The 14,065-nt window shown below is 41.5% G+C and overlaps 2 protein-coding genes across 11 annotated transcripts in view; one reads left to right on the forward strand and one right to left on the reverse strand.

The window, feature by feature from the left end:
- The window catches only part of YWHAE (tyrosine 3-monooxygenase/tryptophan 5-monooxygenase activation protein, epsilon), a 29,720-nt gene extending 22,765 nt beyond the window's left edge, over positions 1-6,955 (forward strand). For 3 of the 7 annotated variants that reach the window (XM_010573602.1, XM_010573604.1, XM_010573609.1), the window contains exons 6-7: positions 2,467-2,528; positions 3,199-3,942. In XM_010573602.1, coding sequence (XP_010571904.1) covers positions 2,467-2,528; positions 3,199-3,405 — 269 coding nt within the window. In that variant the 3' untranslated portion in view covers positions 3,406-3,942. Of the gene's footprint in view, positions 1-1,477; positions 2,397-2,466; positions 2,529-3,198; positions 3,943-4,517; positions 4,588-6,742 lie in introns of those variants that run through there. The other 4 variants (XM_010573608.1, XM_010573607.1, XM_010573605.1 and 1 more) reach the window with 3 other exon arrangements.
- MYO1C (myosin IC) overlaps positions 4,458-14,065 on the reverse strand; it is a 37,753-nt gene continuing 28,145 nt past the window's right edge. For all 4 annotated transcript variants that reach the window (XM_010573599.1, XM_010573597.1, XM_010573600.1 and 1 more), the window contains 14 exons: positions 13,614-13,731; positions 13,276-13,389; positions 13,020-13,096; positions 12,755-12,823; positions 12,254-12,338; positions 11,885-12,044; positions 11,000-11,083; positions 9,153-9,246; positions 8,990-9,045; positions 8,386-8,521; positions 6,721-6,791; positions 6,195-6,292; positions 5,817-5,916; positions 4,458-4,683 (listed from right to left, as the gene is read on the reverse strand). In XM_010573599.1, coding sequence (XP_010571901.1) covers positions 4,657-4,683; positions 5,817-5,916; positions 6,195-6,292; positions 6,721-6,791; positions 8,386-8,521; positions 8,990-9,045; positions 9,153-9,246; positions 11,000-11,083; positions 11,885-12,044; positions 12,254-12,338; positions 12,755-12,823; positions 13,020-13,096; positions 13,276-13,389; positions 13,614-13,731 — 1,289 coding nt within the window. In that variant the 3' untranslated portion in view covers positions 4,458-4,656. The remainder of the gene's footprint in view (positions 4,684-5,816; positions 5,917-6,194; positions 6,293-6,720; positions 6,792-8,385; positions 8,522-8,989; positions 9,046-9,152; positions 9,247-10,999; positions 11,084-11,884; positions 12,045-12,253; positions 12,339-12,754; positions 12,824-13,019; positions 13,097-13,275; positions 13,390-13,613; positions 13,732-14,065) is intronic.

A 14,065-nucleotide genomic window follows, 5' to 3' on the forward strand; every position in this document is an offset into this window, starting at 1 on the left:
AAATTGCTTGTATCTTTGACTCCATTCCAGGGCTAAGCAATGTTCTACCAATTTGTGACCTGTTACCCCTACCCAGGTTCAATATGCTTGACTAAGATCCAAAGTAACTTACATGTTTGGGAATTGAGCTGCATACCTGGATGGATATTAAGAATATTTGGGCATGAAAAGTACTTTCACAATCGCCTGTTACAGGAGTATTTGCTTAAGTGCGTTGGCTAGAGCATGCTCAGATCTTTTTAATCATCTTTCTGGGTTAGGGCCTCTGCTTTTCTGTCTTAAATGATCTGTTATGTAATTTTAAATGTAAATATTATTGTTGTTCAATGTCAGATGTCTTGTGTTCGTAGGCCACCTCTTCCAAAATCTACCTTGTATTGTACCTGGTGATAACTCGGAATCTGGACATGCTCTGAGCAGGCATTCTGATTATATGCTGAAAGTCATTAGTCTCATTTGATTGGATTTTATTGCAAATTAATTTTTTGAATGGGTAGATTCTGTTTATTGCCCTTAAGAGAGAGTACCATCTCACATGGTTAAGGATAATTGTAAAGAAAACATTTTTCAGTTTCTCTTATCAATTAACTTAATCGTGCATGTGTTATGGCACTAGCTGAAGTACATTAAATTTTCTCCTGTTGCAGCAGAAATTGGGCAAAGATGTGCAGAAGGCATTGCATGCATCTCACCCAGCGGCAACTGAAGTATAACCAAACACTTACTACCAGAGTCTTTATGGGTAGACTTCATTTCACTGCATGTGGCAGCCTGGTTGAATAGGTCTAAACTGGCCATTTTTCAAGAGAAATTAATTTCCACAAAATGTTTTCCTTTAACCTCAAGCCTAGGGCTTCTTGTCACGCTGGACTTGAAGTAGGGATGGTTTTTTGTGCTTCTTTTGTTACCTTTAGTAATACATACCATCAGTGTTGTTTTATAAAACTGACTGCAGTACTCTGCTGTTGTTGAGACTTGAGTAGACTTGGGCAGAAAAAGTTTAATTTCTGAAAACTGTTTTGGTCTCATTTCTGTAGCTAGTGAATAGATGTCCTTAAGGCTCTCTGGAGTAGCAATGAGGTTTTTGCAAAGGTATTTTCTGACTTAAGGATGTTGATCTACAGCCACTCTGACTTCTGTCTTGGCTGTTCATCGCTTGAGCAACAGGACTGATCACATGCGCAGTCTCAGTTTTCAGAAACGGTGGTTTGTTGTGTGTCCTTACGACAGAGTATGTCTTCTCATAGCCTGTGCTACAGTTCTGTATTGAGTGTGATGAGGTGATTATAAGGCTTAATTTCCATGGAAATGCTTCACTCGAGAACTGGCTATGTTAGGAGTGTGTGTCATTTATGCAAGTGTGTGAGCGAGCGTGTGTACTTGCATGAAACTATTAATCTCTAGATGCTTGTTAAGCCACTCTGCAGGTCTCATTTTTAAAAGTTAACGTCTTCCTTACTTTTAAATACTTTCATAGGTGAAGAACAGAATAAAGAAGCGCTGCAGGATGTGGAAGATGAAAACCAGTGAGACACAAAGGCCAACAAGAGAACCCATCTCTGACCACCCTTCCCCTTCCCCACAAAAACCCTCAGTGTCACTCTGAGAACCACCAAATCTGACTTTTACATTGGGTCTCAGAATTTAGGTTCCTGCCCTGTTGGGTTTCTTTATTTTTATTTTTTTTACACAGTTTAAAAGTTCTTAAAGGCAAGAGTGAATTTCTGTGGATTTTACTGGTGCCAGCTTTTAGGTTCTTTAAGACACTAACAGGACTGCATAAAGGCTCTTTCAGCATTACTGTATTGTCTCCTGCCAGATGTGGTGAGATTGCCATTAGAAGTGGATGTTACACCTGAAGGCCGTTCAGACTTGTAGGGGAGAGGTTTGTTATGGCAAGGTAGTGCGCATGTGGTGGCATTTTTCTTTTTTTATAACTGTTTAAACTGAATTTTATACCAATGTTTAAACTTAATTGGGTGTTTAGCTTGAAGTTACAGGTTGCATTGGGACATATTGTAGTGGTTTTACTGTATAAAAACAAAAGTTTCCAAACTGCTGAAATGTTGCTGAAAATCATGGTGCTGGTAACAGTTCAACAATCCGTGGCTGCTCATTCTTGCCTATTCTTTACTTTTCCTCAAAGCAGGTTAGCATTGAAGGTGGCATTGATAAGCCTGCATGCGTGTTCAATATTTTTTCTTTCTCCCTCCCCTTTCCCCATCTCCCTTCGCTCGCTCAACCTCTTTTGTTCAGTATGTGTAACTTGAAGCTAATTTGTACTACTGGATATCTGACTGGAGCCACAGATACAGAATCTGTATTGTTCTTACTGAAACACAGCATGGAATTAACATTAAACTTAAATAAAACAAACCTAAATTAAAAATGCCAAATACTACTATGACTTTCCTTTATATTTTAGTTATTTCAACAAGAATAACTTTCTCTTGTTGCTTGTAATAGGAACATTTGGAGGGGGGGAGAGAGAGAGCGAAGTAACCACATCATTCTTCAGACATGAGCTAGAGATCCCAGTCTTGTGCGTAAGTAGTATAGCTGTGAGACCAGCCTCCTAGAAGACAGCCTGCTTTGCATCAGGAGTTGTCAGAAGCTCTTCCACACCATTTATTCAGTATTTCCCTACCTGAATGCACAAAAACCTGTCATCTGGTTGGCGCATTCCTCTCACTTGCCCTTACAGCACTTTGCATCCAGTCCAGTTCTGTGGATGGAGAGAATATCTTAATGTCCATCCTGCTTAGCTGATGTCCTAGGAACGATCTGCTCCTTGTACTAGACGGTAGTGGGGCTACCCTCTGTAGACAGATTGGGCCCAGAACCAAAGAGATTCAGCAGGGCTGTGTGACAAGTGAGGGGAAAAAAAAAAAAAATCATACCCTCCCTCTCAAAAAATTAAGAAATGTGATGAAACAGTTTCTACAACAAAGACAAGGTGTGGGGTTTTTTGTAAAAATTTATTGAGCGTAGTCTTGAAGAGGTTATATAATAGCGTATACAGCATTGTGTAGTATATACACTCTAGCATATACAGTGGTATGGTGTATATGTACTACAGTGTATACAGCATTCCAGGCCTGGGGCAGTGTTTGATAACTGCATAATGTCAGAAACCAAAAAAGTAGGAGACTGAGCTGATTGTATGTGAGTGGCAACATGTTTGGTTATATTTTATTCAGGGCTTACTTTAACTGTTGTTGCTACTGCGTCAAGGTAGAGGTGGAACGTGAAGGATTTCTAAGGCAAGTGGAGCGCAAAATGCACTGTTTGATGTCTAGAGCTTGGAAACGGAAGCTGGAGCTGTGGTTTGCAGTCAGCAGGTATTTGACACATAGCTGTCTACCCTGTAGCCATTTGGGTTCTTTGTTAAATGAAGGTGCTTAGTATTAACCTCTGTGACGCAGTCTGAGACCAGTTAGCATTCCAAACGTGTCCCTTCTAGCTTTGGGTTAGAACTGAAGTGACGCAGCTTGCTTAGGAAGATGCTTCCATGCAAAGGAGCTGTCAGTCAATAATGCTGGCAGTGCTGAACTAGCCATCTCTTCCTCTTTAAGGCAGTACTGAGAGGCATTTATATAAACATTGTGGAGCTTTATTGTGGGAACTGAAACTTCCAGTTATCGCTAAAAACAAGAGGAAAAATAATTTTTTTTCTGAAGGTGCTGCTCTGAGCCTGATGAGCTGTGGGGGGGAAGGGGCAGTGGTGACTCCCAGACAGGTATGAGGCGGGAGGGGAAAGCTCATGTGCACATCCTGTGGCCAAGGACTACAGGTTGCATTTCCAGCCTAGAGCAGCACAGAGAAGTGGTAACCTCAGCAGCTTGTATGACTTGACTTAGGTTTTGTTTGGCTGTGTGGATATGAAAAAGTTCCTACGGTATAAAAATATCACTGTAGAGCAAGAAATGGGACAGGTGACTTACTTCAAAAAAAGGTAAGAGTCTTGATCCAGATCAGTGAAGAAGTTACATGATGGATTTCTCAGATTAATACCTTATAATCATAAACTAAAAACAACAAAAATTCCAAATCTAAAACACAAAAAGTTTCCACATCAACTCCATTTCTTGTAGTGCATCTCTCATACTCAGCTATAAAGTATTTACAGGGTTTTACTCATTTACACAATATGGCTTTAATATATTGTAACACAAAGCATCAAAACGTCTCAGAGTAAAATTCTTCATAAAACATTCTTTCTGAATATAAAGTTTGGCATCTCATTTATTTGGCTGGCAAAGCAGCAGAGTTGTTTTCTGATTGTGCTTTTTGATGATGACAAGCACAAATTTTGGTCATTTCCATCAGGGCTTAAACTCTTAATAGAGTCAGAGCTACCTCTCCCTCAAAGCCCAGCTGAATGTGTCATGAGCCACAGTTTCACAGACATTGCGTTGGACCCATGCATTTGCCACTAAGGTAAGGAAGAGAAGGCCTTTCTTTTGGAACGTTCATATTAAGACAAAGCAAGATGTATTTTGTGGTTTTTCTGAAAGTGCAGGTCTTTGGTAACAATAAACAAAATGAGCAAAGCGAGGAAGGAGTGGGGATTTTGCTGGGAACGATGTCCAGCCCATTCTATAGGGTACAATCAGACTGATGGAGGAAAAGGTCCTGTTGTGGTGGCACGTTTTATCATCGAGAATTCAAACGAGGAGCAACCTGCAGGAGAAGAAGGACAAGCTAGAAAGTGTGGTGAAAACAAAGATGCTGCAACAGTTTTAGCTCCTAAACATCTTTAAAGCACACCAAAGACTGGCTTGTAGAACGCAGCTGTTATGCCACAGTATGTACAGCTGGCTCTGCTGTGAAGTCCTGAAGTTGCAGTCTCAGCAGGAAATAAAAGCGGATATTGGCAATTTGGTAAGTTGGAGGAGTCCACAGTGCTCTTACACCCCCGTGCCTGTGGTTATATAAAAGACTGCTCCCTAGGCTAGCAGTGCAAGAAGACTTTGCTTTGCTTTGCCAAGGAGGGAGGGGCAAAGCTGGAAAAATGTTCTAGGGGTGGTTTGAAAAGGCTAGGGAACAAAATTATAGGATGTGTTTCTTCATAGTCTAAGAAGTTATTTGGTTTGCTGTTACTGATAGCAAATAAAGCAGCCTAGCCCTCATTTCAGCATGCTTAGGCAAATTTAATCTCTTTTCCTGTGTACAGTCTGTAAGACTTCCTTGCTCTATGGAATGCCTTTGGCAGTGCTACATGTGTGGCTTTTTATAAGATGGACTGTTCTGGTGAAGAGCGAGTGGAAATGTTGATGGCTGTTCTGAGGCTAGTCAGCCTGCAGCAGGACAGCGGAGGAGCTTGCTCTTTCAGCTCTGATGCTGGAAGGGGAGTGAGTGCAGTCTGAGTATGTTCTGGATTTATTTCTTGACCTTTAATCTGACAATGCATAAATAAATCAGTTGCATGACTATATCTGACTAGCAGGAAGACTACAAACAATCTGAGAATGGAGGAGGATTTTTTTTTTCTTCCTTCCTGTGTTTCTAAATCTTTCTAAAATTTGATTTGCAACAGAGTATAGCATTAAAGCCTGAATCCTGGGGAGGAAAAAAAAAAAGTGATTGATAGGGCAATCTCTTGATAAGTTCGTGAAAGCCTGGCAGTCTCTCAGGACTGCAGGGCGAGAAGCACAATGCACAGCTCCAACTGGGGAAAAGGCTGGTAGACCAGGGCAGTGCATTCAGCAAGAAAGCCACATGTCTGTCTGCTGCAAATACGGTTTAATGCCAAAACCTGGGTTTGGATCCACTGTGAGAACTACTGTTTCTTACCAACCTCAGCCTGTACTCACCACTGTTAGATGGCCATTCTTGGCTTTGGCTATAAGCAGTTCTGATCCCGATATAAAGTCAATTATGCCTTCTTTGCCTTGCCCAACTGTAAATTTTATGCTGCAAAGAGGTAAGAACAGATTTGATGAGTATTTGTGACCTCTCCCTCTGCTAGCTCAGATTTACCCTTTTCCTACGTAAGGGGCTGCTTTGTATTAATGCTTAGCTGCAATAGATCTGCTTATTTAAGGAAATGGAGCCTTAGTTAAGATGTATTGGGTACATTCTGGTGGTGTACAGGTATGTTTCTGTAGCCCTTTAATGCTGAAGCAGAGCTTTCTTCAGAACCAACCCAAGAAACCCAAGGCAGCTCCTAAGAGGGGCTTGGCTTCACTCACCTGCCCTGGTTGATGTTGACGTTATTGACTTTGTCTGCCTGCATGGCTGTTTTTGTTAGTGTTTCAATCACATGGTCACTTTGAAGTACAACATCTCCCTGGGGGGAAAGATGGACAGTGATTTATGATCATGGCTTTACAGTGTCAGTATACCAAAATGATTATGCTGTAATTAACAGGGGCAGAACTATCTCCATAGGTTAGCATGCAAAAACACTTCTCCAAGCAGACCAGGCTCCCTGGAGATCTCTGGGCCTCTCAACCCTCTCTGTGTTGTGGGTCACACTGTGGCAGTTACTTTATTTACAATGTATCAGAGCACCAGTCCTGTTGGTGAACAAGTCAGGGGTGAACCCCATGTGTGAGCACAAGTAAATACAAGTAAAATGCTACTTAGAGCTGGCACAAAGTTAGTTACATACATGGCACCATGTATGCTCTCCCCCCCCAGCTGGATCCTCTGCTCTTTGTGCCTTTAAAACTTTTTCTAGAGGTGTTTGGAGAAATGATGGATGAGTCCCACTACCTTCTGTTTGTTATCCTCACAGTGTACGTGCAGCACAAACAAGTTATCGCTCAGGCTGCTGACAGAGATGCCTGCAAAAGAGAATGGCCATTTGACACCCAACGCAACACTGCTAGGATTCTTGCATGTGTTTCAGAACCTCTCCCAGGAACGCAGCGACTTCTGTTCCCACTCCAAGAAACCCGACAGCTGAGAAGCTGCACAGCAGCACTGTGCTAACATGTCAGCAGAGAGGCTGAAGAGCCTGCAAGGTGACAGACAATCAGCTTGAACTGTGCTCTTTAAGATGGAAAAGAAACTTTCAGATGCCTCTGTCCATCAGAAGTAGGAAGAATGCATGTTTACAAACTGTCATGGACTTGACAAAGAGCTGCTTTGGCCAGTGAGGGGACCTATGACCAAAATTTTACTTTTCAGCAGCCCCTGGACAGATGCTTCATTCTAGCTCAGTAGGTGGATGAGTGGTGTGATTACTGGGGGACTACAAAGGAGAGGGACAATTGGAACAACGTGGTCACTGTTGTCTTCCCCCCACTGCCAATACTGGGTAAGAAAGGGCAAGAGCTGCTCTAGGAGCTTGGCTCCAGAAAGTTGTCATCGCTGCAAATTCCTGGCTTGCTCTGTGGCTAGGCTCGGGGACAGGCTGAACCCACACCTGCTCGCTGGCATATTGGTCCTTGCAGATCCAGTCCTGAGCTGCTGCAGGTTCTCGTTATGCTGCACTGTGACCAACTTGGGCTCCGAGTTTGGCATTTCTACTCATCTAGCCAGCAGTGCCTTCTGACCACACAGTAAGCAAGAGGCTTAGCCTCTGCCATGAGTTGCTCCTGTTTGCCAAATGAAAAAAAATCCTCTCCCTGGGGTAGATGGGTAGGGATTAGTTAAGGAGCACTGTGCTCCTTAGAGTCTGTTTCTTCATAGTTTATTTTTGGACTTTAGTATCTTGACACTAGATACAAACTGTATTACCCATTTAAATAGAGCTAGCCCAACCCTAGCAGAGATGAACATACATCTCTGCCATAATAGTGTCTTATGGGAATCATAGAACCCCAGATTCGTGTTGCCCTTGGAAACCACTTCAAATGGTGACAGTTACAAATGCAGCAGATAGATAGATAGACAGTTGCATCAGGCTAACATTGAAATGATTAGCACCAAAATTGGCTGTAAAGAGGAATCGTAGCTGAGCTGGGTGCTGGAGCTGAGGCTGTGAAGTGAGAGGTTTTGGACAAAGCCAAGTAATGACTACAATGCACCAGACAGACTCAGCAGTTTTCTCCTTTGGACTGTGTTCCCCCCTCTAGAAGTATCAAGCCCGTGTCAAATATTTAGAGGGCTGAAAGCTGTAGCAGTGTCCCAAGCAGCTGCTGTGTAATGGTGCAACTCCCCTGTGGGAGGGATGTGCAATTGGGAAATGACTTAAGAGGGGGCTTACAGGAGATGAATTGAGTAATTTTTTGTGACATTTTATGGAGTTTGATTTTAGAAAAACTCAGTTTCAAGATACTACCGATTTTAAAATGCTTGTCAGTATTGGATAATTCCATTCTCGTCCAGGACAAAGACAAGTTGGTTATTTTATTATTACTTATTTAACTGTAGCCAAGGTGAAGTCTGACTTCAGTGAAGTGAGCCAAACCCCATTTATGTTACCATGCCTACCTGTGAGATTGGCATAGTCGATGCGTTGTTTGATTTTGGATTCTTCAACTATGACGACTGCACTTTGGGTAAGAAGCAGCTGCCGTGCTCTTGCTTTGTATCCTTTCCGGTCATACTTGATCACAGGAACTGCATACTGAAATAAGTGTTAACAGTGCTAAAAATGCAATTTGTTTAGTTGTCAGCTACTGTCCCTCTAGCCTAGAGAGCTTGCAGGAGGTACTGATAATTCTTTTGAGTCCTATTCTCAGTTCTGCCACAGACTTCCTTGTTGACCTGGAGGAATTATGAACAATAACTTCGTGACTACAGCTGTCTGACTGTGGGCTTGAAAAAGCCAGGTTTATTTTCAGTCTATGTACGTTTCTCCTTTCCTCTCCAGCCATGCCAGCTGCAGCCCTTTCAATTCTTAACTGACATTGTTAAACTTGCCCAAATCTCTAAATCCTGTCTATGAGCCATCACATCTTTCCATAGACGGTCTTCTAAGGTATTACAAGCTTAATGTAAAATTCTTGCTGTATTTTCTTCAGAAATCTAATCTGCTGATACTCTGCTGAGTAACTCCAGAAGCTTGACAATAGTGTTAGGACACATATCTCACCTTAATTGCTTCATTTTCTAAAGCCTGAAGGACTTTAGCATTTATCTCTTCATTACCTACATTAAAACCAAAGAGCTGGTGTCAGAAAGACATTTTTAGCAAGAAAAGAGTAGATTAATGCCCCCCTTTCTTCTTCCTGTTAAACTTCACAACACCTACTCACCAAGTCGAGTGTTGATGAAGAGTCTAGGAACGCTCTGAGGGTAATTGTCTTTTTTACCCTTAAAAATTTCACTGGCAATTACTTTTTGTTCCAACTGCAAGGACAAAAGATGTATTCTTGTTTAGTATAAAATTTCTCCTTAATAAAAAGATTAAATTTATCTTAAAAGATATCTTCCCTTTTTGTTTTTTTAGCAGTCATCATTCAGTTCTGACCTCCTGAATCATACTAGTCACAAAATTATACAAGATATTCCATACATGCCTTCCTTACCTTTTCAACAGCTCTCCTATCCTTAGGGCAGAAAAAAAACTTTCCTTTTCTCTTTCCTCACAAAAGTATGTATTGTATTTCCTGTTTGAATTTATCTGGACATGGCATCTTGTCTCTGGATTTTGATAATACCCACGTTTAAAAAGTCTCAGCATTCTCCCACTGTAGTTTCTCTTAACCTCTTCCTCCTTAAGCTAACCAGTTTGTTCTCCTGCTCTACCCCATGTGGCTTTTTTCATGTTTCCGTTTATTTCCTCCCCACCACTGAAGCCTTTCAGCTATTCAACATCTTTATTTGAAGTACTGACAAAAAAAAGTTATGTCCTTATTAGCAACTGTGTAACACACTCACTACAGCTCTCTGCTCTACTCAGTATTCTCTATCTTATCCTCTGACAAACAGTACAATTCAATTAGCTACTGTATGGCTCTGGCAGTTCCTGTTTGGATGATTAGTCACCGCAAACCTTTGGTCCCTTTCGCAGTGGCAGTATTCCAGGATAGAGCCACCCCACACAGTAAATATGACCTGTGCTCTTGGCTCCTAACTTGCACTCCTTTGGAGTAAGAACAGAACCAGTGAACGAGTCAAAATAGGAAAGAAAGCCCCTTTGCTTTATTTAGGGCAAATGCATGTTACGGGTGCTATTACCTGAGATGATTTACAGGTAAAAATGGGGATAGAAGATACTCACTATTAGTGAGTCTGGTTTGCTGGGGAAAAGAAAGTGTTCTGCTGAGTTTCCACCTCCAGCTCAGTAATGGCTGGTATTAATCCTGTGTCCTTAATCACAGGCTCAGCCACTAACTAATCTACAGCATTTTATTACATGTGCTTAACAGTTTGCAGGCCTTCATAAGCAGTATGATATACTATGCAATGAAAGAAAACTTAATTTAATGGCAACTATTACTATAATCTCCTAACTCTTACTTCTAAATCGTTTAATGTATACATTTCTTATTATGTCTCCTTACTGGCCCTTTTTTTTAAATATTAAAAAAAAATTCCCTCCCCCCACCTTTCCATGACAAAGATGAATCAAATCTCAGTATCATTTTTATTCTTTTTTAGCCAGAACAGCAGCTGTAACTGTTCATGTAACTTCTCTGTCTGGAAAATGATTGGTTTTGTGGCTGCAGAATTCTTGCACTCTACTTTATATGCTACAACCAGAATAATGCAGCTTCTTACATTTTTATCTTCCATGGGAAGAATAACAGGGCCTTTCAGTATAGTAATTATATAGGGGCACGGATACACAATACTGTTTAAATAATATGTATTGAAATATGTATATAATGGTTCTTCTTTTATGCACATTCTGATCTTTTAGGTTTTTGTCTCTAACGTAAAAAAATAAATAATCACAATGTTCTTGTGAAACTGTTAACCAACCAGTGAAGAATGCAGTGATTCAAGAGTTCCTGTCCACCTCACCACCACTTCTGTGACTCCCTCTGTAGTAGTGTCCTCCCTTCCTTCACTTCTGACAGTAAATAATGCTGAGAACCCCCTCCTGTTCTTGGGAACATTGGCATAGTTTGTGGAATGACATAAAGCTGTCTCGTACCTGCTGCTTCCACTCTGGGCTGATTCTCTTGCAGTAGGTCCAGACCATGTTCTGCATACAGAGCTGTCGCAGGAGCTGGGATGCCTGAGAAGAAATCACACAGTAAATGAAAGTAGCTCAAAATTACTGCCAAACCAATTCAAACAGGGAAGACAGATGAGAAGCAACTGCAGAAAATGCATTGCTGAATTAAAATACTGTTTCATTACTCAGAGTCACTTTTAAAATTAAATAATAGGAAGTTTATTTTCCACCTTTCTAAGAGAGTTTGCCCTGCAACATTCTCCAGCTGCTTTAGAACGGAGAATGAATACCAGGAGCACTCCACTTTACACAGCTCTGCCCTTCCTCGCTTCCAGCTGTACCTGCAATCCAAACAAACAAGGACCCTTGGATAAGATAACTAGGATTTTCTGCAATATTTTGTTTTGGTCAGATAAAACCCCAGTTCTGCCAGATGCAGAATAATAATGGCAATAGAGGAAGTTTAATATGTTCTTCACAGGCAACCACACTGTCATTGCAGCCAATTTAACTGTCCAGAGGGAACTTAATTTGTTCAGAGAAAAAGGGAAGAGAACTTCAGCAACATGAGAACAACCATTAGAAAATGGTGTTGCAACAGCACCACACTCTCAAGACCTTTCTATACTTACAGCTCTAGTAATTTTACAGATATGCTAATTACACCCACTTGATGATGTTTGGATTAATTCTACTAGTAGAGATGTTAATGCCACATGAACTTGAGCAAGAACCTGGTTTGTTCTTCTCTGATAGCAGGAGGGTCCCCTCAGGCCTTTGGTGGCCTGTGGTCTTCACTACTGCTATTAGTCTCCTCCATCCTGCATGTCATTCACCTGACCCTGGTGCAGTTGTGCCTACCTCACAGAGTGATGGAGGAGGAGTTGGCCATGATTTGTCCAAAACATTTTTTGGTAAATTACGCTTGAGGTTCATCAGGAAGGAGAAGCGGATGTAATCGAGGAAGTACTCATTCTCTGGGCAGCGAGGATGGTTCCGGTAAATAAAACCTTTAATGAACCTGAGGAAGAAGAAAGTTTTATTAGAAAAGTGATCAAAATTAGTGATATTTAGAGGTCTCTTCCAATCCAACCATTTTCTGGGCTTAATTTAATAGCTGTAATATATTAAAAAAACCTCTAATACTGTAATGACAAGAAAGTTTATTCTTGTCATCCTATTGTTAGGAAATAAGTATCCATTTGATGGCTTGGGTTATTCTTTACGCACCTTCTGATAGTCTCTACTGCCCACTTCTTCTTGGCAGCTTTTCGGCGTCCCAAGGTTCCCCGCCACCAGGACTGGATAGCTATCGCTAAAAATAATACGAAGATTTTGGACTAAGTGAGCTCCTTCATACCAATACCGACTCCATACAAAACTGGCAACAGAGTGCTCTGGAAATAAAGAGCCTTCAACGGGGCATATGGAAAAGAATATAATTTAGTTCTTAACAATATGATACAATGGATAAATGTCAATAAAAAGCACCAGCAGATGGGAACTGCTGTATGGGGGCTGCTGTGTGAACATGAGTTAAGTCTGCTTCTCTGGCTCAGAGTCTCACAGACTAAAGGTGGAAGGACTGGGTACCACACCAACATCTTCCACTCTACTTCCAGCAAGGCTTTGGGAATGTTCCTTCCTGCACATCAAACTCAAGTCATCTCTGACAACAATGGCCACTTCAAACCACAGTTACCCAGCACTGCAGTTTCCTCTCTCTCATACCTGAGTGTTTCATGTGCAGGAATTTCTTTCGACGGTAGAAACCTCTCCACGTGGCCTGCATTTTTGTTGCTGAAATTGCAAGAAAAACAGCAATTTGAAATTGTGACCAAGCAGATTTTGGTAGAAAAAGGGACAACTCTTTAAACAAAAATCCCCCCCACCCTAAACAAACAGGCAAAAAAAAAAAACCAACCAAAAAAACCAACCCCAAACAGAAAACAGACAGCTAAATGTCCATGAAGCTACTGCAGTGTGTGTGACTCACCCAGACTCTGCTTCCTCACTTCCAGAGCATCTTCCGTTGCAAACAAGGTCTTGGGAAAGCGGATAAAAATCTTTGTTCTAGAAATAGAAATGCAGAATTACGTTTAACATGCCAGAGAAGTTTGCTTCCTGCCTTTAGCATCCCCTTTGGGATCTCTAATCTTTCCTCACCCATTAGATAGAGAAGCCTTATTTAAAAGCAATGACACGGATGTCTATGATTCACAATCTCAAATTAAGAAAACAGAAGAACTAACCGTCCCATTTTGTATTCTTCCTGTTTGTAGCCAAGATGCTTCACCAGCACAGCCACCCCATCGTGGGGCCGTCCGTCCCATGTAGGCCATGTTTCTGGACAAAGTGATTTGTACCTGTAAATTGACAGCAGAAGAAATCTTGGGGAGAGAAGTCCAATCCTTACAGGGCAATGGGAAGGGAGAGAAGCCATGCTTCGTGCTCCCTCAAGAAAATAAGTCTGTCAGGTATAAGGGCTGCCTCTTTGCTGTTCAGAACAGCTCCTCAGCCTCAAAACATCTGTGGGACCAAAACCAGGGGGAGGGAGCGGCAGGGAGAGAGAAGTCCAAGGTAATCCTACCTCTGCAGGAAAACTTCATATTTTCTTCGATATGCAAACCCAGCTCTGCGCACTCTGAGGTTCTCCATCAACCCTAGGTATTTCACTTGATGTCGGATTAGAACTTCATCGAATCGATCTTGAGAGAACATGAAAATAGAGAAACATCATTAATGTGTAGCTGTCCCTTCATCTGGAGAAGGAGAATGCTCAGTTCTTGGTTATATCCTACACAGTCATCTTCAACCTCTAACCCATCCTCATGGTGCAAGTCCCACACAACTTACTTCGTGTCTCCTGTCTTCCCCCCCTGCAGCCACCTTTTAATATACATTTATATTTACTTCCAAAAAGAAGTTCTCCTTTAGGATGTTCTATACATTCAGGAGGAAGAAATGAGTATAAAGGTCATTAAAAGGAAGTTACATAGGTTAGTAATTCTTCACTTTAAACATGACCCTACTCCACCCAAG

This window comes from Haliaeetus leucocephalus, unplaced genomic scaffold (genome assembly GCF_000737465.1).
Source record: "Haliaeetus leucocephalus isolate CR32 unplaced genomic scaffold, Haliaeetus_leucocephalus-4.0 Scaffold395, whole genome shotgun sequence".
Lineage (NCBI taxonomy): Eukaryota > Metazoa > Chordata > Aves > Accipitriformes > Accipitridae > Haliaeetus > Haliaeetus leucocephalus.